A 26,817-nucleotide genomic window follows, 5' to 3' on the forward strand; every position below is an offset into this window, starting at 1 on the left:
GACAGAGTAATACGCACAAACTGTAAATAATAAAAGAAAAATTGATCGACAAACAAATACGTAATTGACAAATGCATCTTTTGTATATGTTTTCCGTCTATACCAAAGGGTAGCAATCAACTTTTTCCTTTTTGCACCCTTCCTGTCAGAATGGTGTAAGGATGACAAGAGGGAAGAATGATTTCCAATCAACGTGACACCTGTTATTACGATGATTCATATGCACTAGAGCACGCGCGAGCGACAGCTTTAGACACTATCCAGCCGACACCATGCAAACGGAATTAGACTTGGATATGTCGATGGTCTTGTCAAAGTTTTTTTTGAGGAGCATCGGCTTGTGGATATCCGAAAATTCCGCAGAAGAACGTCGGATGAAAATAATGATCATCTATACAGTATGGCATTCGATATTTGCTACAGTCGAAATTACCAGAGATTTCTACTTCACTATATTTTACAAAGGCGTGAGTATATTTAACTGGTTTAGTTGTGTTAAATAAAATTGTGTATGTGCTATATTATGAAATAAATATTGTAGCATTCCAAATATGTAATAATAATAATTCATTATGTATATAGAAACGAAATGAGTGATAGCGTCAGGTTCTGGAAAATATTAAGCAATTGTTACGACCATCTTTCTATTTATTATTAAATTATATAAACAAAAAATACATATTGATCTCTCGATGCCATTTATGGGGATTATTTCTAATTGTCACGTATCTTCATCGTCCGTTTATATTTAATAAATAAAAAGTGTGAAAGTCACGATATACACAATATTTGTTAATTTAATCTAATATTTAAAATCGTTCGCGACATATAACATTGGATAATAGTTTATGACACGAGTAATTCAGTTAAAACTCTATGAAACGTACAAACAGCTATAGTTACAAAAGAATTCGTAATAATTGATAATAATTTCGTAATAATTCGTAATAATTTCAGGATATTCTTTACGTTACTACCAACATATTAACTGTGACAATGGGTTTAATCAAGATATGTATCATAATGGCGCATAAAGAGGAATTTATAAATCTGATCGTGTACGTGCGACAACATTTTTGGAATGTTAAGTACAATTTTCGCGAGAAAGAAATTTTGGATGATTGCAGAAAAACTTGCACCTTCTTCGTCTGTTCCGTCACCATCATGGGTGCATGTGCTATAGTAGCTTATCTAATAACACCGGTTATTGGTAGGTTCTATTGCTCCATTATTCTGTTATCCTATTCGGTAATAGTGTGCTGTAGATCTTTAATTCAAGTCGCGAATGCTTTACGTGGATGTACGTAATATCGACGTGCTATGTATGTACAGGATGTTTCCGTAATCTTAGTTTAAGCTATCGGGATTCTTTATGCAGAAATAGATCGCAAAAGAGGAGTAATATTTTTTCGTCAACACGAGCAGAAAGACAAGTTGGTTACCTCGAAACTTGCAATTAGTACACGGACATCTGACGGATCTTCAAACACATTTTTCTCGAAATCGAAGCCTTAAACGAAAAAATATTATTCCTTGTTTTCGGTTAATTTTTACCTGTAGAATTACTACCAGATCGCTTGTACCAAGATTTTAGAGACGCTCTGTATATAGATAATAGGATACTTCCCCCAGAAATTTTCATACTATTTTATCACATAATTTAAGAAACTTCTTTTTTTAAACAACCTTGATTCGGTATTGTTACATTAAAATGTACTATGATTGTGTATACTGTCAAATATTTCTCTACTGTAAAAAACTAAAAATTTGGTAAATACAAAAATGTACCTGACGATAAATAAGCGAAACATTTGGTATAGAGAAAAGTATATCATCTAAGCGTTTGTTGCAGCAAATGCCGGGAAAAATAATTCCGAAAGAGTATTGCCATTCAACATATGGCTAAATTTGCCAGTATCTATGTCGCCTTACTACGAAATGATATTCACTCTACAGGTATTTTAGATTCTCGCAATTTTTCGAACGATTGTTATTGTAGCTGGTTGCATTATATGCTTACATTTACTATATTAAACTTACAACACAATGACATAAACTGGGATATCCGCATCTGTGGAACTGCAACGTGTGACAATTAGTTGAAATACGACGCTGGTATCTAAAGATAACTATAGAAATGATGCGATATCTCTGACACGATTTTGCAAAAACCAATAGATTTTTTCCGTGGACTGTAACAGGGGAAGTAATTTTTGTACTTTTTGCAGATGATAAATATGTATCAAATAGCTGTCACCTACTTTTGCTTCGATAATATTTTCTGCATTCTGGCCATACATTTGGCTGGTCAGTTTCGCATACTTCGATACAGGTTTTCAAAACTGTGCGATATAGAACATCAGATAAACGAGAAGGATATGGAATTGACGATAACAAACTATGCGCATACGTTTTATAAAAAATTGAAGATGTACGTTCGACACCACCAGGAACTGATCAACTTTTGCGACAGGCTTGAAAACGTGTATACGATGTTGATACTTGGACAAGTGTTGGTATTTAGTGTGTTAATTTGCCTGTTTGCTTATCAAGGATTATTGGTTAGTATTTACATGCTATAAACATTCCCGTCATCGGTATTTGTTAATTGTTTGGGACTTTCTAAATGCTTAGTTTGCTCTTAGGCTGCTGCCCCTCTTGCGAGACGCTCGATTTTCATCTTTCATTTAATCGGATCAATGGCGCTATTATTTATGTTCACCTATAGCTGTGACGGTGTGATAGAACACAGTGAGAAAGTTGCTATAGGTGCATATTCAGCGCTGTGGACGATCATGCCAATGAACAAATCTGGAAAGATGCTTCGAAACGATCTAATAATGGTGATTGAGCGATCAAGAAGAGTTTGTTGTCTCACCGCGAACAGATTTTTCCCTGTATCGTTAGAAACTTATAACAAGGTAGATATAGTACATATATATATACAACAAATACGCGTTACGATCTATGAAATTTAATGTATAGGACAAATTTTTAAACACTAGGAAATTGTAATTTTCGATATCGTGAAATAATTTGTTTATTAATATTTTGCAGATCTTATCTACCGCAGCATCATATTTCACATTACTAAGAAATCATTTAGAAAACGAAACTGAAAACTGATTGGTAAAAGCAAACCTCCAACCAATTCGGTAAAATATTCGTAGACAATTACTTATGATAGTATTCAAAAGAATTGTATAGATACATCTATTAAAAAAAGATAAACCGTTGAATAGAAAATAACCGATAACTAAACATATGTATAATCAACTAGAGTCGCTCGCTTATAACTTTGCTGGCACAGTACCTATCTGAATGTATTTTTATTATCCCTTGTTTGTACACCATTTAAATGTTGAATTTCGTAAAACGCTCGAACAGGTATTTGTTCATTTTTAACGAGAAGTTCGTACGTCGAATGTCTCGTCCCCCGACTAGCAATTCGTGAAATATATCCTTAAAAAGATGTTATCTCGTTTTTTGCCCTTTATGATCTGTATCCAGAAATCCTTTCTTATTCCACGCCTACGTCATAAAAGAAGTATATATATATACAGGGTGGTTGGTAACTGGTGGTACAAGCGGAAAGGGGGTGATTCTACGCGAAAAAAGAAGTCGAAAATATAGAATAAAAATTTTTTTTTCATTTTTCCATCGAGACAACGATCTACAGTGAGATCCGTTGTAACGTACCGCACGCGTACCGAGCGAAAATTCAAAGTCGATTTTCTCGAAAACAAAGCCTCAAACGAAAAATTTTTATTCTATATTTTCGACTTCTTTTTTCGCATAGAATCACCCCCTTTCCGCTTGTACCACCAGTTACCAACCACCCTGTATATACAGGGTGAGTCATTAAAAACTACCACCTGTAGCAATTATCTGTCGACTTCATCAAAAAGCGTTTAAAGTATGATATTGAAGCAGCCTAGTCAGACGTGTACATACTTTAGTATCTTATACTTTTTGACACGTTAAGATGATTAGTCGATTCAGTTGGACATTCTTTACAAAACAGTATTAACTAATTTGTACCGAAAAACCATTAATTCAGCAGATATTTTAAGTTTAATTTATCCAATTTAATGTACGAAAGGCAAGGACGATGTAAACGCAATAATACCGCTTCGCGTCTTTTCTCGTCTCTTCCATACATTAAATTTAACGAATTACAGTTAAAATATCTGATAAACTAGCGGTCTCTGTGTATAAATACATAAGTTAGGATCTTTCAGTAAAAAATGTCCAACTAGATCGGCTAACGTTATAAAAGATACATGGTGGCTATTAAAAGCTTCAAAGTTAACTTGATATCTCAAAACATAGGGTATTAGATAATCAACTCGTATACTCGTCTGACCAGGCTCCTTAAATACAGTAAACTTCGCTGCAAACATTTTTTAATCAAGTCGATAGATAACGAATTTTTTGAGGTGGTAGCTTTTGCTGACTCGTTCATAACGTTTTCAGCGTAAATTCATTCTATGTCAAAATTACGAATTCCATTCGGTATTCTGAAAATCATATCGCGTCTAATTTTTCCATATAAAATATCATTACATATTAATTGCCTTCATTTTTGTAACTTTAGTTGTAGGTACTTAAAGATAGTATAGTTTATACGTATTATAGTCAGCAAATAATGAGATGTGTGTTCGTGTTACAAAATGTGCGTGCTAATACAGAGGATATATGAAACTGCGTACCTGATATAGTATATCGCTACAGAATTACGTGATATTCATTTTGCAATGAAGGTAACAGCTTGATCATTCTCAAACGAAATCATCTTTATACACTACGTCGTGATTCTACATTCAGAGACAACGACGTAGTATTATACTTTCCAACTGTACTTTTTCTCTAAGTAATCATACGTTATAGCACAATTTTTACTTCTGGCGACCAAGTAATCAATATGTGAAAAATTGCTAGTTGCACATGCACTGTAGGGGGTAATAATCGCACACGCCCCCTCTCAAGCACACGTGATACACCAATTCATATATTTTTCATGTTTGTCAATTTCTTATTTGTTTCTGCCACCATATCGCTTCCACTCTACGCGGAAAAGTTCGCTTTAAGTAAGATACGTATCTATTATCAAGCGATCGAATGTCTCGATAGATCAAAGCGATGTCACTTCAAGTCACCTTTTCGCCAGGAACCTTTTCTCGCTAAATTTTCTAGCTGTCGCATGATTTAAAGATCAAGATCGAGAAAAACGATCGTCATGCATACGACACGATACACGGATATCTCAATCACGTTGTCGCAGTTTCTATTAAAACTCGCGGGTGTCTGGATGACAGTGAATAACGCCGAAGAACGTCGAAGAAGACTCACTATGGCGTTTACTGCCGTTATACATGTTTACGGATTATATCTAAATCTCGGCGATGCTTATTACACGTGGAACGATTTGAGCGTGAGTATAAAGATCTGTCGCTGTCTTAAGATTGTTATTTTTCGAAAGTCATAGATATACTTTTCATTTAGAAATCAATTTAAATTTTTATACGAATGCATTATAAATTTAATTACAGAGAAAATAATTAAGGTGAATACCGAATCTACCTAATTGTTTTTATAAAATTTAATAGAAAACTACAAGAAATATATTAATACGGCAATCGTATTACGAAAATGTTTAAAAGATTTATAGAGAGAAACAAATTCTATCGATGTTCCGACTGGTTTACTATATATATAATGAATTAACTTTTTCAGCATTGTACCTTCTTGCTCTCTAATACATTATGCATCATATTGGCGATGTTCAAGCTTTTGATATTAAATTTTCGCAGAACGGAATTTAAGGATTTAGTTTTATTTGCACAACAAAATTTTTGGCATTTCAAGTACGACCATGATGAGAAAATACTTTTCATGAAGTGCCGAAAATTGTGCAAGCTGTGGACCATAACGGCATGCTCTTTCACGCAAGCCTCCTTGGCATTTTACATAATTACGCCAATCTGCGGTGAGCATGCATATTTAAAGATCTTCGTTTCTACACAAAATAAATAAATTAGTCTCGAATAAAAACAATTCTATAGCTTTACGATCCAACGATATTAATAATCAAAATACATGCTTTACCCTCTTCACCGTATCCTTCAAAATAATCAAATTAGTTAACAATTAATAAACAATTGACAAAATCTCCATCGAGTCAACCCTGATTCTGAAAGAAATCACAAATATGTGCGAACTAATTAATAAAACGTACGAAATCGAAGCTTCAGAATTCATGCTCCATTGTGTTTCAGCGAATATCGGAAAAAACAAATCGGATAGGGTACTTCCGTTCAAAATGTGGGTCGATCTGCCGCTAAGCGTGACACCGTATTACGAAATAATGTTCGTTATTCAGGTATCGCATATCTCCTCCATTTCCGAATATATTTAAATAGCGAACTCGGCGAATACAACGATAATTATACTATGGAAGATCACTGTTTACCCAGCTAGCGACTGTGCAACAAATCGGTGTAACGTATTTGTGCAACGACAACTTCTTATGCATATTGAATATGCACGTGATCTGCCAATTCCGCATGCTCCATAACAGACTTTTGAATTTATGGAATATCATCGACCAGAAAACGGATAAGATCGATTACGCCGACAAGTGCTACATAGCGTTGAAAAAATGCATTCGGCAGCATCAGTCGTTGATCAAATTCTGCGAGAAGCTCGAGTATGTTAATACTTTTCCGATCTTCGGCCATGTAGTGGTCTTTAGCTTGCTAATGTGCTTCGACACGTACGAGATACTTTTGGTACGTTGAATTTACTTACAGTATGGTAGTGGATTCGTTTTTAAATACGATTTGTTCGAAATACGATATATGGCAAGTTTTATTATTTCACTGTTACGTAAGAATCGTTAAATAGCATGAGTAATTTAACTTTGGTTTATGTCCTTCTCAAAATTTCATAAACTTATCTCTTTACCTAGAAACGAAATGCTCGTTTCAAGTATTATATATTCGACAGTTATACCAGCTACATCAGAACGATTTCGATATGAATAAACGAGTATTATATTACGTATACAGGCAAATGTATCCACTGGTACACGACTGATCTTCGTGTTCCACATGGTCGGTAGCTTTATCCATATAATTTTCTTCACGTACACTTGCCACGGTTTAATAGAGGAAAGTTCGAATATTAGCTTGGCAACGTACTCAGGCTGGTGGACGATTCTGCCAATGACCGAAACTGGCAGAATGTTACGAGAAGACGTGAAGGTGATGATGATGAAATCAATGCGACCATGCTACCTGTCCGCTGGTGGATTTTTTCCTATATCTTTGGAAACATCTACCGCGGTACGTAATCCATTTCGTATTTAACCCCATTCATCCCGGAAATATCGCTTTTTGCAGCGCGTTACCAGAAATATATAAATTTTTAGATGAATCCTATGACGACACTAAAATTTTATGTTACAGCTGATGAGTACCACAATGTCATACTTTACGCTCATGAGGGAATCATCTGTGAAAAATGCGGATAAATAAGCCATCATATATATACAAGTACCTATATCATGAAAATATTTGAATATATATGAATATACTTTAATATGTACTTGAAATATATGTTTCGGTAATAATAAAGATAAAGTTAATTAAAATCTTACATCGGAAATGAAAATTCTACACCAAGGGGACGTGGCGATTCTTGCATCGACATCGATATAGCGATAATCCAATATATGTGTTTTCTTCTTTTGCTAATAAAATTATCGCTAACATTGATGAGACCCTTCTGATTTTAGTGAGACCGAACATGATATTGTTATAAAATTTGCTTGCTTTAATTTGGCTCGTGTTCTACGTTCGTTGCTGTCAGCAAAATACAAAGATTCCGAATAACTGATTATTTGTTCTCCTTGAAAATCAAGGACAGATACCTAACACTATAAACTACAGAATACACGCGTACATCATGCACGATAAATATATATACCACTAAAATGCGAAAAGTTATACAAAGAGATACTTACGAAATCTTCACGAATTCTATTCTTTTCTCTAAACGCAGCAACCATGATCGAATCCTTATCCGTACCCGTATTCAAAAATCTATTCAGCAGGAAACTCTCGTTAGGACTTCTTCCGTAACATGAACATAAGAACAAATAAATTTTGTATTTCCGTAACAACCATTACACGTTCCGATTTTAACAGCAATTTCTCGTAAGAGCGAAGGACGCAACGTTTAACGTTTGAAAACTCAATTGCAGTTCCTGATTGAAAAGTCTTAGATTGAAAAGTGACTGTGGTCTAAGACGTACGGGTCTCTGGAAATAATGAAAGAGATCAATCAACGAACAAATGTGTGATTACCTGCTACTTCCAAGCTTTTTTCATTTATTCATACAAAGGTAACAATCAAACATTAATTTCACTCCTTCTTTCACTTCTGTTTTCCTTCTCCACCTCTTCCGCTCCTCTTCCACTCCTCTTCCATTTCTCCTTCACTTCACTTGCAAGAGTGACAGCAGAAATTAATAAATCAAAGAAGCGCGTCACCTGTTATTATGATGATTCATATGTATTGGGGCATACACGGTACGTGGCACGCGACAGCTTTAGACGTTGATCAGTCATCATGCTAATACAACGAGACTTGGACATATCAATGGTCCTGTCAACGTTTTTCTTGAGGAATATCGGTATATGGGTAACCGACTATCCCACGGAAGAACGTCGGATGAAAATAATGATCGTTTACACAATATGGAATTCTATATTTGCCACGATCGTTATTACCAGAGATTTATATTTCACTGTGTTGTACAGAGGCGTGAGTATATTATTATGATGTATACAAAAACGGGACGAGCAGTTGCGTTAGATTGGAAAACAATTTAGCAAGGACGGTCATTATCTTTCTAATTATTATTTAATCGTATAAGTAAAGCTCATGTATTGATTTCTCGTTGCCATCTACGGGGATTGTTTTTAATCGGCACCTATCTTTGATGTTCGTTTATATCGGATAATCAAAGAAGTCATTGGTAAAAACTTTCTCGGTTACCTCTATTTAATACATTAAAAATTTGAAATTCATGAGATACATTATATTTTCTAATTTAATCTACAATAATACTGAAAATACTGAAAATGTCGTTCGTGACATATAACATTCGATAATAGTTTATGACACGTGTATTTCAATTAAAACTCTATGAAACGTACAGCTATAATTATAAAAAATTCATAATTCATTTCAGGATATTCTTTACGTCACTACCAACATATTAACCGTGACAATGGGTTTAATCAAGATATGTATCATAATGAAGCATAAAAAGGAATTTATAAAACTGATCGTGTACGTTCAACAACGTTTTTGGAATGTTAAGTACGATTTTCGCGAGAAAGAAATTTTGAATGATTGCAAGAAAACTTGCACCTTCTTCGTCTGTTCTGTCACCATCATGGGTACATTTGCTATACTAGCTTATCTAACAACACCGCTTATCGGTAGGTCAAAAATATTCTATTTGTTTACGGTGTGTTGCATTTTTTGATCCAAATCGTGGATGATTCGTGTGGATATACGTAATATTCACCCGGTATATATATATATAGATAATAATATACTCCTTTCACAAATTCTCATACCATACATGTACATCAAATACATATACATCGATATACTATATCGTATAACTAAAAACAATCTTTTCTCAAAAAAGAAATTTGATTCGGTGCTGCAATATTAAAATGTTTAACAATTGTGTATACTAATAAATATCTGTCTGCTGTAATAAACTAAAAATTCGATAGGTATAATAATATACCTAACGATAAATAAGAAAACCATTCCATATGGGAAAAAGTATATCATCTGTGTTTGTTGCAGGAAATATTGGGAAAAATAAATCCGAAAGAGCATTTCCTTTCAACATGTGGCTGAATTTGCCAGTATCTATGTCGCCTTACTACGAAGTGATATTTACTCTACAGGTATTTTAGATTCTCGCAATTTTTCGAACGATTGTTATTGTAGCTCGTTGCATTACATGTTTATATTTACGCGGAAGTACAACCTGTGACAATTAGTTGAAGCTTCACCCTAGAATCCTCCACTTTCTATAAATCTACATGACCTTTCTTATCAATGACTAATCAATTTTTGCGATTTTGCAAAAACCAATAGATTTTTTCCACGGACTGTAACAGGGGAAATAATTTTTACTTTTTGCAGACGATAAGTATGTATTACGTATCGGTAAGCTATTTTTGCTTCGATAATGTTTTCTGCATCTTGGCCATACACTTGTCTGGTCAGTTTCGCATACTTCGATACAGGTTTTCAAAACTGTGTGACATGGAACGTCGGACGAAGGAAGATGATATGGAGTCGGCGTTAACAAGGCATGTGCATGTGTTTTACGAGAATTTGAAGGCATGCATTCGACACCATCAAGCACTCATCACTTTCTGCGACAGGCTTGAAAACGTGTACACGATGTTGATATTTGGACAAGTGTTGGTATTTAGTGTGTTAATTTGCCTGTTTGCTTATCAAGGATTATTGGTTAGTATTTACATGCTATAAACATTCCCGTCATCGGTATTTGTTAATTATTTGGGACTTTCTAAATGCTTAGTTTGCTCTTAGGCTGCTGCCCCTCTAGCGAGACGCTCGATTTTCATCTTTCTTTTAGTCGGCTCAATGGCTCTACTGTTTATGTTCACCTATAGCTGTGACAGTGTGATAGAACACAGTGAGAAAGTTGCTATAGGAGCATATTCAGCGCTGTGGACGATCATGCCAATGAACAAATCTGGAAAGATGCTTCGAAACGATCTAATAATGGTGATTGAGCGATCAAGACGAGTTTGTTGTCTCACCGCGAACAAATTTTTCCCTGTATCATTGGAAACTTATACCACGGTAAATATAATATCGAATCTACAATAAATACACGTTACGATCTATGAAATTTAAAGCATAGGGCAAATTTTTAGACACTAAGAAATTGCAATTTTCAATATCGTAAAATAATTTGTTTATTAACATTTTGCAGATTTTATCTACCGCAGTGTCATATTTCACTTTGTTGAGAAATCGTGTAGAAGACGAAACTATAAATTGATCGGTAAAAACAAATCTCCAATCGATTCAATAGATTGTTCTAAGAAAATTGCCTTTAGATATATATTGTACTATTCAGGCAAATTGTATATTTATCTGTTAACGAAAATAAATGAATTTTAGGAAAATAACTGATAATTTAATACATATATATAATGAATAATCAATGTGGAGCTTTTCCTATAGTACTTCAATGTCTTAATATATCAGCCAATCATTGACGACATATGAGCTTTTTTTAATATTTATAGTAAATCTTAAATTAATTCGGTATCATAATGGTGAATTTCATTCACTACTCTAACAATCACAGTCGTTTAATATTTCTATTTATTGCTATTGTCGATTTATTGCTATTTCTATTATTTTGAATCATATATATTGGATCATATATTTGGAATCATATTTATGGTAGATTAGTCTTGAATAGTTTATGATAGTATAACTTACATATTGTTACCAGCAAATAGCGAAATGTATTTTCATGTGACAAAATGTATGTGTTAATACGTAGAAAATGCACGTACCTTCACTGTACTCATAAATTAAAGTGTATTTATCTTTAGTTAACATAGTCGAAATGTCGATCGAGTCAATTCTAATTCCGAAAGAATATTTTGAATAATCGATCATCTGTCCTCCTTCGAGTGTGTTCTTCGTTCAATACAAAGAACAGATCCTATGCATTATTATATACAAAACAAGCTGCAAAATGCACATGTGTATCATACGCAATAAAAGTACATAACACTGGAAAATTATAATAAAGATGTTTACAAAACAACCGACAAATAGTCTTTGTAAATTTTATTCCTTTATTCGCGAACAGCAATAAAAGAATGTTAGGTTAACAACCACTGTGTTCTTCGAACGTTCCCGGACAATAAAATTATCGATGTACCGCGTATGCTTTATCGTCTCCCCGAATACCACCATCCGTCTGAAATCGTGCATAATTTATCAATCCGATGCTTCTTCCCCTTTCCGTTTTACACCACAAGAGAGCAATTATAGTGACGTGTAAAATAACCAGTTGTCCACGAAACATAGCGGACATGCAAAACGAACGGGATAATCAAGATAAGTATGGAGACTCAGGTATAGTTAATAAAAAACCTGAAGATTCTCTTGTAAATTGGAGCTTGGAGCACACTACCGTTGAAGACTCAGAATGAGCTCGAAGAAAGGCAGAGATCTGTCAATCACCGTCGTGTCGTTCTACATGAAAATCGTTGGCTTTTGGCTGGCGAAGAACCATGTCGAAGAACGTTGGAGAAACTTTGCTATGATTTATACGACTTTCGCAATTCTCGTCGCCATCGTGGTCGAAACGAGGGATCTGTACTTCACTTGGGGAGATTTTAGCGTAAGTGAAAAATTCAATTTTGTTATAGTAACATGAAGAATAATTTTTCGAATGAACAATTTTACGGATTTGAACACTATTCGAAAGATCTATTGGATCAAAGCAGTTTTTGCTCTCGCGGTAGTTTGGAAAATATCCATCGTGTACGTGTACTGTTATTTGATTATAGGGTACTGTATACATCGTGTGCAACCTCGTAACTATTATTCTCGTTTTGTTCAAAATTTTGGTTTGTTTTGTATACAAAAAGGAGTTGCTTAGTTTGATACAATACGCGAAAAAGAATTTTTGGCATTCGAATTACAATTCACACGAACGAATGATTGTGGATAGGTGTAAACGTACTTGTACGGTTCTCGTTTGCGTCTTCACTTTCTTCGCTCAAGGAACAGTTATCTCTTACGTGATAGGACCAATTCAAGGTGAGACATTTATATACTCATTGTACAAAGAACGATATATATTGTTAACTAGCTTTCTTGATTAAACGAAATTAATTAAACGAGCTTTGCTAACGTATTTATATTATTCAGCAAATATTGGAAGAAACGAAACAAATCGAATACTTCCATTCAATATATGGTTGAACGCACCAATATGCTACATGACACCATATTTTGAGGTCGAGTTTATCATACAGGTACTAAGAATTTGTTAGTTGCTAAAAACAATTAAAAGAACAAATGTTTGGATTCGCCACGACTATATTTATCAAAGTTAATTTCAAATATGTATATTCCAAAATCGCGATACATAAATTTAATAAAATCACGTATACGCATATGACAAAGATAAAATTACATCTTGCGTTTCTACAGGTTTTGTGTCTGTATCACGTTGGCGTATGCTATCTTTGTTTCGATAATATTTTATGCATTATGAATCTACATACTGCTGGACAGTTTCGTATCTTACAATATAGACTTGAAAATATGTGCGGTGAAAATAACAACGAAAAATTGTCGTACAGCATATGTAAATATATGAAACTTAAAACTTATATTCAGCAACATCAAATGCTCATTGAATATTGTAAGAAACTCGAGCAAGTGTTTAATTTGATTGTGCTTGGACAAGTATCGCTCTTCAGCTTATTAATGTGCCTCGATGGATATTTAGTACTTACGGTATGCATAGTAGTATCTATATTAAAAAAAACTGTGCCGTAAAAATAGAAATTTAATGTTGAAAGAATTCTAGTTTGCTTCATAGCAGTAATAATTTTTGATATTACGACATAGCAACAATTCCAATCTTCTTTATTTTTCGTGAAGTTGCAAAAAATTCTCGTAGGAGAAAGTAATATGTTTTTAGTTCGTTACAGCAGTTTAGGATACAACAATGCAATTTTTCACAGGAAGACGCTCCTCTTATGAGACGCCTTATTTTCCTATTTCATATAACGGGTTGCTTGTGTCAACTGCTGATGTTCACCTATAGTTGCGATTGTCTAATACGAGACAGTACGAACGTAGCTAATGCCGCCTACAAAAGCTTATGGTCGTTTCTACCAATGGACAAATATGGGAAAATATTACGGAGAGACTTGATGTTAATTATCATGAGATCTAATATACCATGTTGCCTGACCGCTAGTGGATTCTTCATCGTATCATTGGAAACGTATACTGGAGTAAGTACATCTACTCGCTGTAATTATACTAGTTCAATCATGTGTAAAACGGATCCCGTTTCTTCGTGCAAACTGAAATAAATAAATACTACTATTAATTTAATCCTTTCACCTAATCTGATATAATAATACTAATTCTTACACTTCCTAGCGAATATTTATTTTATTTTCAGGATATTCGATCGTTATAACGTTAACATTTACTTATATTGATTTCTTTATTGTCGTTTTAATATCATTTCGTTGTAAATTTTGAGCGATGCAGTGTTACGTTTTACTTCATAGAGATAGGAGAGGAGATGGTATTTAGCTTTGCCTAAAAAATCAATGCTACCAATAATGTGGAACTTTGGCCCCTTATAATCAATATGGCCGTATTTAATGGAATATCCTTTGTAAATTCATTATTGCTCTTATTGTATGTAAGATAATATTACTTGCAAAAATTACAAATATAGTATTCATTTTTATATTCAGCGTATTCGTTGTGGATTCATAATTCACACGATCGACATCGAACTTGCATCTCACCATTATGATCATCCGAATACTTGTGAGAAGGAAACTCGTCGGTCGTTACGCTTTTGTTTGTTTGAAAAGAGTAGAATTACCCAAAGAGACTGGCGTGTGCGAATGAGGTGAGATTTCCTCCGCAATCAACCTACGGCATATATTGTCCTTATATGCAGTAGGGAAAAATATAATAGTATCGTACCCCATAGACTATAAAGAGTGCAGCGTTCCATATCCATGCTACCCTCGAAACAACGTTATTTTCTACCCGTATTTGCAAGTAATAACTAAAAGGTTTCATAAACATTATTGTTGGCGTGATATAAATTTGCTTTCAAAGTACAGTGACTATACCAATCACATTATTGCACAATATATGATACCTGAATATTATTGTAAGATTACAAGTTATTAACAGAATTCGACATTATCAGCTTTCCTTTCCTCTCCTCAACATTTCCTACGTACGCAGAACATATTTTCCAACATTTACAACTGTAATATGACGCGTCATAAATTATTAAACGAGGAATTAGTAAGTAACAGTTGTTTTATAAGTGTTCTTATTTCCCTAAAAAACATTTTTTTTGAGTACTTGTAAAATGACTTTATCGTAACAAACACAATGTCTATTATTATTATTATATCAGATACTCTTTAACGAGTTATAAAATCATGATAAAAATTTAATCTATTGTGTTCCTTTGCTGTTTACAGATTCTAAGTTCCGCGGCATCGTACTTGACGTTGTTGAGAAATCATGCAAGCGATACGTCTTAAACGCAAGTACCAACAACATTTTCGAATAAAGTTCCAAGAAATTTAAATGTTTAAAAGCATTTAGGTATTTATTTACTTGATATTACACAAAAATATCAGTTGCTTTGCCTAACCTTCATTCGTAGGCTGTGTTTCCAGGAAATGCAGTTACTCCGATCAATATTCGGACACCCTTCGAAACGGAATAACTTTTTTAAAATTGAAGCAAACGGTTTGAATTTCTTTTTTCTTTTTCTTTAAGTTAAAAGGGTTAATTCACTGGACGACGCGCGCCAAAATGTTGAAAAAGTTACAATTGGTCGAGACCTCGGAGAAAATAATAAAGGTCGCTTTTTACTAATTTCTTATGCAAGAAAATACTAAAGGCGAATTCAAGGCAGTCGTGTTTACAGCACGTTCTGTAGATTCGGAAATGCCGAGCTCGCGTGGTCTTGCTTCGAAAACCGTGGCGGTCCATGGAGCCTTCCGGAGAGGTTCTTTTTCGGCAATTACAATATTATCGAAGAATTCCTTATATATAATAGACATAAATCTTCGAAATTTGTTATTCAAATTTTCATTGATTCAAACTTTCAGAACCAGATAAATATGTTGTAAAAAGCGATCTCACCTTTTTCTTTGTGATTCGGATTAATTCCGCGAGATTCTCAAAAATTGTTTGCACGTCATCTGGCAAACTAGCTCTTCTAGCTTCTCAAAAAATATCAAACCGTCTGATCCGTTCTTTAAAAAGTTATGCTATTTTAAGGCGTGTCCGAATATTAATGGGAGCAAATGTATATTTTTCTTAGACTATCTCGTTTATTCGATTCTTCGTTCATATCAAAATGTAGTTGCTTTAAACAAAACTTAAGCCTTTCTTGTCAAAAATATCAATGACAAACAATTTTACATTTACATTTTAACCGGAACAACTTAATCGTTTTATCTATTTTAAAAGATCAATTCTTTCGCGCGAATTTGCAATACTAACAACAAAGCCTAACTACAATACTATTCTATACATTTTGATAATAAATAACAGACTATTTCTCTGGAATAAAGAAATATAGCAATAAACAGAAGGATTTTAAAAATATTATTTTATTTAATACGATAATATAATAATGCGATTAATATTACCTCTACCATTCTCTATTTCATTCCATAAATATGTCTTCGCGTAAATTCACCTTCCGCAAGTACTAATCTGTAGCACAGTTGTTATTAAAACGTGTCACACTAAAAATATATAATTAATTAATGGATGATAAATGAAAAAAGGAAAGTTCTTGCCAATTAATTCTGATGATGAAGGAAAACATGCGTTATAAGCTTCAAGACACTGTCATATATCATTTAACATTAACATAACACAATTAACATAACTAAATCACTAAAACACAAATAAGGATAAAAATGACAAGTTCTTGTGCTCAAAAACGAATTCAAAGGGTGCAACTCGATTACACAACGTTCTTCAAAAGTTTCCATGAAATAAATCATCTAAACAGTCGCACGTGTATTGTAATACACGTTATCCTCACGTCTGAACATTCGGCGTCTCCGTGGAATAATACACAATTTATCGATCCGTCGCTGCTTTTCCTTTTCACACGATGGAACAGCAATTGCAATGACGTTCAGAATAACCAGTTGTCCGGGAAGTATAATATGCAAAACGAGCCAGATAATCAAGTCAAAAGCGATCAAGGGATCAAAGTAATATCGTATCATTGTATCAGTCCCTATAGATATCGATGATAAGCAAATTAGAGGCTTTCGATAGAATCGAAGAATGAGTACTTCATCGTCGAAGACTCAGGATGAGCTCGAAGGAAGTCAAAGATCTGTCTATCACCGTCACAAGTTTCTACATGAAATTCGTTGGTTTTTGGCTGGCGAATGATTATGTCGATAAACGTTGGAGGAACATCGCCATGTCGAATACAATATTTTTTATCTTCGTTGCCATCACCATCGAGTTGAGGGATTTGTACTTTACTTGGGGAAATTTTGAGGTGAGTAATGAAAGAAATATGGACTAAAGCAAATTTTCAACTAACAATACCATAAAAAAATGGCTTCTAAGTTTGATTGCTGAATACTTTTATTACAGGATACTATTTATACCGCGTGCAACGTTGCGACTATCGTTTTAGTTCTACTCAAGACCTTTGTCATATTTATACATAACGACGAACTGCTTTATTTAATTAATTACGCGAAAACAAACTTTTGGCATTCGAATTATGACTCCCACGAGCAAATGATTATAAATACCTCTAAACGTATTTGCACTTTTCTCGTTTGCTCCTTCGCCTTTTTTGCTCAGGGAACAGTCGTCAGCTTCATACTAAGACCTATTTTGGGTGAGACATTTAAGCAATCAATCTGCGAAAAATATGAAAATTTTCAGTACAAATTAAAACGCTGACGCAAAACATATTCTTAAGGAATTATTTTGTCGATATTGTTATTATATCAAATTGGAATTATAACAACTAACAAAGAGACGTGTTGATATGTTTTTCAGTAAACTATGGTAAGAATGAATCAGATAGAATACATCCGTTTAATATGTGGTTCGACGATTCATTAATGTTGTCACCGTATTTTGAAATAGTCTTCGTAATACAGGTAGAAAAAATTATTCATATAAGATCACTGTAAAAAATACTTTTTAACTATTGTATTTTAATCCAGAAATCGTACGATATTTTGAATCGTTTAATCATTATGCTCGTTTTTACAGACTTTTAGCGCGTGCCTAGTTGGTACGTGCTACCATTGCTTCGACAATCTTTTATTCGTTATAAATCTGCACACTGCTAGTCAATTTCGTATTTTGCAATATAGATTTTCAAATATGTGCAATATAAATGATCGCGAACATTATACAACTTTGGAAAGATCATCGTACACTGAAGATAAATATGCAACGTTTAAAACTTACGTCAAACAACATCAAATGCTCATTGAATATTGTAATAAACTCGAGAATGTGTTCAGTGTAATAGCACTCGTGCAGGTGACACTCTTCAGCTTGATAATTTGCCTCGATGGATATTTGATACTTATGGTTAGTAGCAATCGCGTTTCATCGTCGTATTCCATTTACTTTTATTAGATTTTTTATATTAATTTCGTTCCTTCTGCTGCAACATAACATATAATAATTATCTTTTTATTTCTTAAAAAATTAAACAAAATGCTTACGAAAAGAAGAGAAATTATATTAATAATAGCTTTTCCTTTATTCGTTGTTTTAATTTAATTATCTCTTCTACAGGAAGAGATTGCTCAAATAAAACGTCTTACTTTCATATTTCATGTAATGGGTTGTATGTGTCAATTATTAATGTTCACGTACAGTTGTAATTGCTTGATACATGACAGCGAATGTGTGATGAACGCCACTTACAAGAGTTCATGGTCGCCCCTGCCGATGGACAAATATGGAAAAATGTTACGCAAAGATTTGATGTTCGTCATGATGAGATCTAAAGCACCCTGTTGCTTGACTGCCTGTGGATTCTTCGCTGTGTCGCTGGAAACATATACAGGAGTAAGCAATATTGTGTACATCTTGTAGCTATCGATTTAGTCTTTTTGTCGCGGAAACCTCGAAAGGAAAACGTTATTCGTCTAGATGTATTATTAAAGTATCCTATAAACATTTAGATGCTTTATTTCATTAATAACGATGTAATATACATGAATAGAAATTATTCTATATTAGAGAAAATACATATGTATTAGGTCATCCTATAAGTTCGTGCCGTTTTTCAAGCGGTTATATATGTTATTTTTTCTAAACACCTATGAATCGTTGTCTTAGGTATTTTCAGAACATTTGATATCTCTTGAACTGTTAAACTTCGTGATTTTTCAACAAGATCCCGAATTTTATTTTCGTCTGTCTGAGGAGGACGCCCGGAGCGTTCCTCGTCTTCTAAACAGAAATTCCCAGCTCTAAAACGTTGGAACCACTTCCTACAGGTGCGAGATGGAAGCGCATTTTCTCCGTAAACAGCACATATGTTTTTCGTGGCAATTGTTACAGAACTTCCTTTCCGAAATTCATATAACATGAGATGTCGAAAATGGATACGCATTTCACTCATGATTTTTTACTGTTAGAAGTCACTGTGTTTACTATATTACGATCTTATACCCACGAAAATCTGCTCTAGCCTGTTCTCGATCAGCTAAGCTCAAGTGCATTGGTCCCTTATCGCCGTATGTTTATAAATCGACACATGAAATGTATACACAAAAGTCGGCACGAACTTATGGGATGACCTAATATATCTTGTTTTAAAAAGAAATCAATTAATTTCTGTTGTACAATAATTAAACTAATACATTTCGGAAACGGTGTGACGGATGAAAGTAGCGTGAAATGTAAATTCCCAAATCTGATATAATAATATCAATCGTTATGCTTTCTACCAAATAATTTTATTTCCAGGAAATTTTTCTCCCCGAGATAGTTACGATGTTCAACAAAATTAATGTTACTTGTTCTCCTTATAAATTTTGAGCATCGCGTATCATGCTTTCCCTTATTGAGACGTTACGAAAAGAAACCGTTGCAGTTCATGCATATTACGAATCAATTTCTCAAAAACGATACAAAGAAATTAATTTACCGAAGTAGAAACAGGAATATCTAACGTGACCTTTTATTCTTCCAAATAAATCGCGTTATCTCTAAAGTAAGTAAACTTTTAAAACAACGATTAATCACAAACCCTATGGTAGTTCTTTGTAAGATATCAATTTTTTCTACATATGCAGAACAAGAATATGGGATATGCTGCAGTATATATTCGAGGAAATAGAGCGCATACTTGTATAAACTATCTAATGACGAGGTTCGTAAATAACAGTTGATTTTTTCACATGAAAGTACAATTATTATTATATCAGATTTTATTAAAAAGATACAACAATATCTTAATAGTTCCTTTGTTTTTGCAGATTCTAAGTTCTGCGGTGTCATATTTTACGTTATTAAGAAATCACGCAGGCGATGTATAACTACTACGATACAACAGTGTCCGATACACAGAAAATATATGCGGGAGAATTTAATTTCAGACAATAGTTACATATGTTTTTGTTAAAATAGAAAATAAAATTAAAGAGATATTTCATTACCAAATAAATCTAAGTATGTATTGTACAGTGTACATTATTGTGCATATTGTAGTTAATAACGTTTCGTATTGTAATCGTCCGAAATTGAGGTAAGTATTTTGTATTACACACAAGACTTCGCGCAACCTTACACACATATTACACAACTGTATACCTCATAGGTAACACAAAGGAAAAAAACAATTTTTCATAATAACCACAGTGCAATAACATCAAATAATTCCGATTTCACCATTTTCATTCTTCCTTTTTTTGTAGCAACAAAACATAAAAACAAAGCATTTTCCATTTTACCACTAATTTCATAAAAAGCGAACGACGTCTAGCGTCTAGCTATATAACACCTCGCTTGTACCTTCAGTCCAGGAAATAATGATCCATAATACGCGCCGGCCCCATAAATAACGCAACAGACGTCAATCAAATACATGGTGAACCTGTTATTTTCTTTTTCTGTTTTTTACGTTTCGGGTTATTCGTAACACTTCCCTGACAAATAGATTAAAAACAAAGAAAAAGAAGAGAGAATAAACAAACAGCAAGAAATTAAAAACGCGAAGCAACTATAGTTACAGAGTTTCATATGATACGTAAGTGATAGCTTTAGACGGTTGACGATCAAACGGAACGAACATGCAAACGGAACAAGAGTTGGACATATCGATGAGATTGTCGGCTTTCTTCTTAAAGCACATTGGCCTATGGATAGCTAATGATCCCGCGGATGAACGCCGGATGAAAATTATATTCACCTACACAATTTGGAATTTGATATTTGGCATGATCGTCTTGAGCAGAGATTTGTATTTTACTTGGTTCTACAATGGCGTGAGTATATTCGGTCGTTTCATATTTATTGTATAATCGATCAATCGACTCACAGACAGTGGCACTATTCCAAGAATTTAACGATGAGAATTCGTAGGAAAATAATATGTTAGAATAGAAGTTTAATTAGTCAATATTTTAATCACTGATCCATAGTTAATATTTACTTTAAAATAATTATCATTTTTTATAGACTAATATTGTAATTCCATTTTCCTGTATATTAACTGCTTAATTATTCATTCGATCAACGATATTTTTTGCTATATCTTATTACTTCAAATTATTAATTTTAGGATACGCTTTATGCTCTTGCGAATACTATGAGTTTGATACTGTCCTCAGTCAAGGTATGCGTTATAGTGATACACAAAAAGGAATTTATGAACCTCGTCGTGTACATGGAACAACATTTTATGGCTGTTAAATACGATATTCACGAGAAAGAAATTTTGGATAATTGCAGAAAGATTTGCGCCCTTTTCATCTCTAGCGTTACCACCATTGGAATATGTGCTATACTATCTTATATAACCACGCCTTTTATTGGTAGGTTAAAATATGCAAGAACCAAAAACCTTTTTATTTAAAGTGTACACGATGTTTAAAACGTATAACGCATACGAAAGCAAAGAATGATTCACGCATTTATTGCAGCACAAATTGGAAACAATGAATCCACAAGGGAACTTCCATTTAATATGTGGATAGGTATTTTGTCAGAATCTCCTTACTATGAACTAATATTTTTTGCGCAGGTATTTTAAATTTTCGCATTTTCCTAGTAATTAGTAATTTAATCGCTTGTCTTTATGTTTGTATTTTATTCGTACCGAAATAAATCTCTAACAGTTTGATATATTTACGACCAACCGAAAAAAAAATAGACAGCAATGAGATTCATCTCGCTACTATGATATAAATATTGAAATTACTGAATATTCGATAAGCAGCGCTAAATTTCTACAACAAATTATATAAAAGGAAACGATTTTTCTTTCTCGTAGATTATGAGTCTATCTTATATAGGAATCTGCTACTTCTGCTTCGATAATGTTTTCTGCGTCATGGCCATACACTTAGGCGGTCAATTTCGCATACTTCGATATAGATTTTCAGAACTGTGTAACATAAAATATCAGATAAGCGAGCAAGATAAAATGTCGATACTGACGAAGCATGTACACAGAACTTACGAGACATTTAGGAAGTACGTTCAACAACATCAAGCACTGATCAATTATTACAATTCGCTAGAAAACGTGTACACGGTGATTATACTTATACAGGTGCTGGTATTTAGCGTGTTAATTTGCCTGTTCGGTTATCAAGTGTTATTGGTTAGTATTTCACGTGTTTAAAACGCATTCATTGTGAATGTTTGTACATAATTCAGAAATGAACTTTCAGCGATTCATCTTTATTATCATTATTATAAAATATGAAAATAACAATAACCTATGTATATAGAAGAGTTCTATCGTACATAGAATTCTTCTCGCAGAAAAGAATTTCGATGTTCCGATAAAAGCATATGTTCTCTTTCAAATGTTACTTTTTCTTAGGCTAATACTAACTCTGCAAGACGTTCCATTTTCGTCTTTCTCCTAATCGGCGCGTTGTCCTTATTGTTTATGTTCACCTATAGCTGCGATGATGTAATAGAACACAGTGATAACGTTGCTATAGGAGCATATTCAGCGCTGTGGACGATTATGCCAATGAACAAACATGGGAAGATGCTTCGAAACGATTTGATAATGACAATAGAGCGGTCCAGGCGAGTCTGTTGTTTGACCGCAAATGGATTTTTTCCTGTATCGCTGGAAACTTATACTAAGGTCGGTACAATACCTATAAGAAACACAGTACGTTATGGTCTTCCTCGATTACCAAACGTCAATCTTTTCTTCCGCTTTTTTCTTTCTTACAATTGGTAACGAGAAATATACGAGTGTGAAAACGATCCACGATGTTTAAAATACATGTGAACGTTTTACAGATTTTGAGTACCGCAATGTCATATTTTACATTGTTAAGTAACAACGTAACCAAAAATGAAACATAATTAATAACAAACGTTTCCGATTAATTCAGCGGATACAAAGCGCTTAGATTGTCTGGATGATTACAGGAAATCGTACGTATAGGTTTTTTAAAAAAAGAAGACAAAAATAAAGATTATCTTTTCATGTACAGAATCTCAGGCGTACAATTACTAAATACCTTGTAATGTGATCGTAAAATTTCATTCATTTGCAAAGTATCCAAAAATACAAGAAAGATCATTTTTCGATTCATTTTCTCACATCACAGACCAATCTATTACTAATGTAACTTCAACTTACAAAAGAGTTATTCTCCTTTCGCTATATTCTCCACCTTTCGACAAAGACAAAGTAAATTGCAATTTTCTTAAATTGCATGCTATAGTTTACTAGGCTATTGTTAAATTTTCCTTTTGTAAAGCGACGCAGCTGTATGCCGTATGGTTCTCGTAATCATGCATAACGCATCAGTCCAATCCATACATTATTCGCCTCGTGTATCATCAATATCTTTTACTCCCTTTCTTGTTCTTCTCTTTTCTTCCTATTTTTCTTTGTTCTATTATCATTCTACTAAATTATCGGCTATGGATGGTAATATGAAATAAATATGAAGCGAGCAATCGCTTAATAAAGACGCGGCTAGATCAAAGCGATTGATCGTCTCCGATACATTGGAACAATCAATGCAGAGTGTGTACAAGTGCACGAGTTCAATATCCGAACGTACAATAGCAGCCGGTTACTAGGAATACGATGAGTTTTATCAAGACTGACGATATATCTGTCAGATTGACGTCGATTTTTATGAAGCTCGTAGGATTATGGATGGCGACAGAACGATCCGAGCAACGCATTAGGAATATTACGGTGGGTTACACGTTGGTCGCGATCATGTTCGCCATGTGGTTGCAAACCACGGATATGTATTACTCGTGGGGCGATTTTAGTGTAAGTTCTTTTATATAAATAAATTGTGTATTGCTGTAAGTACATTTAAATTGCATTATATAATATAAATACAGTGTAATCTGAAAACTTTCGTGATTACGTTACTGTAGTAAATGCATGCATTATTTATACATAGTAAACAAATATACTCGCTAGAAATAATAGAGGCACTTCTATCTTTAAGCGATCCTATTTCTAACATCTTACATCGACTTTTCATAGGCCTGCCTTTTCGATGCATGCAATATATTGTCGTTAACAATGCCGTTTATCAAGATACTCGTTTTGCTTGCGCATAAAGAAGATTTTTTTCGTTTAATATTTTACCTGCAACGAAAATTTTTGCATGGAAATTACAACGATTACGAAAGAAAAATTGTAATCAGTTGTAAACGAAAGTGTACATTTTTCATTTGTTTCTTTACACTTTTCACTCTGGCCACTGTTGCCTCTTACATTATTAACCCACTTGTTGGTAAGTCGACTAATCAAGACGGATAAAAATATAATCTAATTTGAAAATCCTTATTCTTATTAAAATACGAAGTGTCTGTATGATTACGTTAAATAAAAATTTATGTTATTGTACACGTTTTTCCTCGTACAAAATTACTGGATATTTTACCATTATTATACGCATATATGCGTATATGTATATGTATATTAAGAAACAAGTTACTTAAATATCTGTTTCAGCAAATATTGGAAGAAACGAGTCAGACAGGGTGCTTCCATTCAACATGTGGATTGACTTGCCACTCACCGTAACACCATACTATGAAATAATATTCGTTCTACAGGTATTGTCATGTTATCGACATATTGTATTATCGTATAATCTTAACTCCAAAAAGTTCCCATCGTATTGAATAATATTACTTTGATTGAAACTCGTAGGTTTTATCTTTATATCATATTGGAATAAGCTACTTTTGTTTCGATAACTTCTTATGCATCATGAATTTACACGTGGCTGGTCAATTTCGAGTATTGCAGTATAGAATCGCAAACATGCCAGATTTAATGGACAAAGTGAAACAAAGTGGAGATAAAATATTAAATACGGGATCATCGTGCCTTGCGAATGAATGTTATAGCATTTTCAAAAAATATATACGGCAACATCAGGCGCTTATTGCATATTGCGGGAAATTAGAGGAAGTATTCAGTTTGATTATTCTGGAGCAAGTATTGATGTTCAGCTTGTTAATTTGCCTCGATGGATATCAGGTGCTTATGGTTAGTATAGCGCGTTAATACGAATGACTAATTTTTATATGCATTTATATCTTTTAGATAGAAGATTTCTACGATCAATACAAAAATCCGAGGTAATGAGTTTTGAATTTCTAATATCATTACTACCTACAATACTTCGTACTATCAGCGTCATTTACAGTTATCATTATTACTTATGTTTATGTTTTGAGAATAGCGAATAACGTTATTACAATAATGTACGAATGTATTATAATATCTTTTTACAGGCAAACGCATCTACCTCGATACGCGTGATTTTCATTTGTCATATATTGGCATGCCTATGCCAATTGTTGATGTTCACTTACAGCTGTGACTGTATCATACGAGAAAGTGCGAGCGTAGCCACCGCAGCGTACAAAGGGCCTTGGCTAATATTGCCAATGTCCACAAGCGGAAGAATGATGCGAAAAGATTTGACTCTGATTATCCTGCGATCGCACATACCTTGTTGCTTAACAGGCAAAGGTTTCTTCGTCGTATCTCTAGAAACATACACTAGCGTAAGTAACACTGTAAAGCTGAAAACTTCAATAAAATTATATCTATCGGTATACACATGGCCGCAACGTCCAAGCTTTAAACATTAAAACACGATTGAATTGCTTTGACGTGCTTCATTTTCTATGAAAAATATCGTGAAACTAAGATCACTCGTGTATTTCGTCTTTTGCAGGTACTAAGTACAGCCGCATCATATTTTACACTGCTGAGACAGCGTGAGACTCCGTGACATATGTTAATCGTGACAGTGTACATAGTGTAAATAGTGTCGTACATAGCCTTGTATAGAGATCAGTGTTCGTCCTTATAAATTATAAATTAAATTGATTGAAAAGGACTGAAGTTCTGTAACAATAAAAATTAATCAAATATCAATATTACCTATCAGCTTCCATTAGATATATTACATGTACATGATCTGACCGTATCAAAACATATTAAATATTTTTCTTGCACATGAAAAGAATACCTGTAGTTACATTGTCATATCTTACAGTTGCGTCACAATATAAAGAAAAAGAAAACGAAACAAGTTCTTAACTGAAAATTCATTTCATTTTAACAATATACTATTGTATTAAAGTGTACGCATTTCGAAATGTAAGTAAGCATATAAAATTTTTTAAGACAATGCATACTGATATGATGATATGCAT

At 33.7% G+C, this 26,817-nt stretch overlaps 7 protein-coding genes across 9 annotated transcripts; all 7 read left to right on the forward strand.

The window, feature by feature from the left end:
• Nucleotides 1-161: 161 nt before the first annotated feature.
• Nucleotides 162-7,661, forward strand: LOC126870576 (uncharacterized). The gene is made up of 13 exons (XM_050628392.1): nucleotides 162-467; nucleotides 958-1,210; nucleotides 1,853-1,956; nucleotides 2,229-2,561; nucleotides 2,646-2,921; nucleotides 3,058-3,121; nucleotides 4,891-4,915; nucleotides 5,215-5,434; nucleotides 5,737-5,989; nucleotides 6,279-6,382; nucleotides 6,477-6,791; nucleotides 7,071-7,346; nucleotides 7,470-7,661. Exons 1-13 carry the CDS (start codon nucleotides 273-275, stop codon nucleotides 7,536-7,538), a joined length of 2,487 nt encoding a protein of 828 aa, XP_050484349.1. The 5' UTR covers nucleotides 162-272; the 3' UTR covers nucleotides 7,539-7,661.
• Nucleotides 7,662-8,634: 973 nt separating this feature from the next.
• Nucleotides 8,635-10,007, forward strand: LOC126870577 (uncharacterized). Its single transcript, XM_050628393.1, has 3 exons — nucleotides 8,635-8,706; nucleotides 9,260-9,512; nucleotides 9,895-10,007. The coding sequence occupies exons 1-3, from the start codon at nucleotides 8,635-8,637 to the stop codon at nucleotides 10,005-10,007; spliced, it is 438 nt and encodes a 145-aa protein (XP_050484350.1).
• Nucleotides 10,008-10,293: 286 nt separating this feature from the next.
• Nucleotides 10,294-11,071, forward strand: LOC126870578 (odorant receptor 4-like). Its single transcript, XM_050628394.1, has 2 exons — nucleotides 10,294-10,572; nucleotides 10,657-11,071. Exons 1-2 carry the CDS (start codon nucleotides 10,363-10,365, stop codon nucleotides 10,957-10,959), a joined length of 513 nt encoding a protein of 170 aa, XP_050484351.1. The 5' UTR covers nucleotides 10,294-10,362; the 3' UTR covers nucleotides 10,960-11,071.
• Nucleotides 11,072-12,304: 1,233 nt separating this feature from the next.
• On the forward strand, nucleotides 12,305-15,425 carry LOC126870579 (odorant receptor 13a-like). Its single transcript, XM_050628395.1, has 6 exons — nucleotides 12,305-12,499; nucleotides 12,669-12,921; nucleotides 13,033-13,139; nucleotides 13,318-13,626; nucleotides 13,857-14,132; nucleotides 15,363-15,425. The coding sequence occupies exons 1-6, from the start codon at nucleotides 12,305-12,307 to the stop codon at nucleotides 15,423-15,425; spliced, it is 1,203 nt and encodes a 400-aa protein (XP_050484352.1).
• A 1,521-nt stretch (nucleotides 15,426-16,946) lies between these two features.
• Nucleotides 16,947-23,466, forward strand: LOC126870580 (odorant receptor 13a-like). The gene is made up of 6 exons (XM_050628396.1): nucleotides 16,947-17,425; nucleotides 17,524-17,822; nucleotides 17,918-18,044; nucleotides 18,160-18,507; nucleotides 18,697-18,972; nucleotides 23,401-23,466. The coding sequence occupies exons 1-6, from the start codon at nucleotides 17,231-17,233 to the stop codon at nucleotides 23,464-23,466; spliced, it is 1,311 nt and encodes a 436-aa protein (XP_050484353.1). The 5' UTR covers nucleotides 16,947-17,230.
• LOC126870498 (odorant receptor 22c-like) lies at nucleotides 20,383-23,387 on the forward strand. Its single transcript, XM_050628278.1, has 5 exons — nucleotides 20,383-21,398; nucleotides 21,695-21,947; nucleotides 22,056-22,156; nucleotides 22,406-22,738; nucleotides 22,964-23,387. Exons 1-5 carry the CDS (start codon nucleotides 21,204-21,206, stop codon nucleotides 23,336-23,338), a joined length of 1,257 nt encoding a protein of 418 aa, XP_050484235.1. The 5' UTR covers nucleotides 20,383-21,203; the 3' UTR covers nucleotides 23,339-23,387.
• Nucleotides 23,467-23,480: 14 nt separating the features above from the next.
• On the forward strand, nucleotides 23,481-26,464 carry LOC126870490 (odorant receptor 13a-like). 3 transcript variants are annotated; one of them, XM_050628269.1, is made up of 6 exons: nucleotides 23,481-24,397; nucleotides 24,620-24,872; nucleotides 25,094-25,197; nucleotides 25,295-25,627; nucleotides 25,694-25,728; nucleotides 25,885-26,052. In XM_050628269.1, the coding sequence occupies exons 1-6, from the start codon at nucleotides 24,203-24,205 to the stop codon at nucleotides 25,910-25,912; spliced, it is 948 nt and encodes a 315-aa protein (XP_050484226.1). In that variant the 5' UTR covers nucleotides 23,481-24,202; the 3' UTR covers nucleotides 25,913-26,052. The 3 variants fall into 3 exon arrangements, with proteins under 3 accessions (XP_050484226.1, XP_050484225.1, XP_050484224.1); XM_050628268.1 differs by having other exon boundaries at nucleotides 23,482-24,397; nucleotides 25,295-25,636; XM_050628267.1 differs by lacking the exon at nucleotides 25,694-25,728 and adding an exon at nucleotides 26,334-26,464 and having other exon boundaries at nucleotides 23,493-24,397; nucleotides 25,295-25,636; nucleotides 25,885-26,160.
• The last annotated feature ends 353 nt before the right edge of the window (nucleotides 26,465-26,817 follow it).

Source organism: Bombus huntii, chromosome 10, assembly GCF_024542735.1.
Source record: "Bombus huntii isolate Logan2020A chromosome 10, iyBomHunt1.1, whole genome shotgun sequence".
NCBI classification, from domain to species: Eukaryota; Metazoa; Arthropoda; class Insecta; order Hymenoptera; family Apidae; genus Bombus; species Bombus huntii.

Coding starts and splice junctions, on each gene's coding strand:
- LOC126870576 (XM_050628392.1), top strand. CDS start 273: ATGCAAACGGAATTAGACTTGGATATGTCGATGGTCTTGTCAAAGTTT. Junction 2,562..2,645: donor TTGCTTATCAAGGATTATTG/GTTAGTATTTAC, acceptor GTTTGCTCTTAG/GCTGCTGCCCCTCTTGCGAG. Junction 6,792..7,070: donor ACACGTACGAGATACTTTTG/GTACGTTGAATT, acceptor TTACGTATACAG/GCAAATGTATCCACTGGTAC.
- LOC126870577 (XM_050628393.1), top strand. CDS start 8,635: ATGCTAATACAACGAGACTTGGACATATCAATGGTCCTGTCAACGTTT. Junction 8,707..9,259: donor TGAGGAATATCGGTATATGG/GTAACCGACTAT, acceptor AATTCATTTCAG/GATATTCTTTACGTCACTAC. Junction 9,513..9,894: donor TCTAACAACACCGCTTATCG/GTAGGTCAAAAA, acceptor TGTTTGTTGCAG/GAAATATTGGGAAAAATAAA.
- LOC126870578 (XM_050628394.1), top strand. CDS start 10,363: ATGGAACGTCGGACGAAGGAAGATGATATGGAGTCGGCGTTAACAAGG. Junction 10,573..10,656: donor TTGCTTATCAAGGATTATTG/GTTAGTATTTAC, acceptor GTTTGCTCTTAG/GCTGCTGCCCCTCTAGCGAG.
- LOC126870579 (XM_050628395.1), top strand. CDS start 12,305: ATGAGCTCGAAGAAAGGCAGAGATCTGTCAATCACCGTCGTGTCGTTC. Junction 12,922..13,032: donor CGTGATAGGACCAATTCAAG/GTGAGACATTTA, acceptor TATATTATTCAG/CAAATATTGGAAGAAACGAA. Junction 13,627..13,856: donor ATGGATATTTAGTACTTACG/GTATGCATAGTA, acceptor AATTTTTCACAG/GAAGACGCTCCTCTTATGAG.
- LOC126870580 (XM_050628396.1), top strand. CDS start 17,231: ATGAGCTCGAAGGAAGTCAAAGATCTGTCTATCACCGTCACAAGTTTC. Junction 18,508..18,696: donor TTAGTAGCAATCGCGTTTCA/TCGTCGTATTCC, acceptor TCTCTTCTACAG/GAAGAGATTGCTCAAATAAA. Junction 18,973..23,400: donor CGCTGGAAACATATACAGGA/GTAAGCAATATT, acceptor AACGTTTTACAG/ATTTTGAGTACCGCAATGTC.
- LOC126870498 (XM_050628278.1), top strand. CDS start 21,204: ATGCAAACGGAACAAGAGTTGGACATATCGATGAGATTGTCGGCTTTC. Junction 21,399..21,694: donor TTACTTGGTTCTACAATGGC/GTGAGTATATTC, acceptor TATTAATTTTAG/GATACGCTTTATGCTCTTGC. Junction 21,948..22,055: donor TATAACCACGCCTTTTATTG/GTAGGTTAAAAT, acceptor CATTTATTGCAG/CACAAATTGGAAACAATGAA.
- LOC126870490 (XM_050628267.1), top strand. CDS start 24,203: ATGAGTTTTATCAAGACTGACGATATATCTGTCAGATTGACGTCGATT. Junction 25,198..25,294: donor AAATAATATTCGTTCTACAG/GTATTGTCATGT, acceptor TGAAACTCGTAG/GTTTTATCTTTATATCATAT. Junction 25,637..25,884: donor ATGGATATCAGGTGCTTATG/GTTAGTATAGCG, acceptor ATCTTTTTACAG/GCAAACGCATCTACCTCGAT.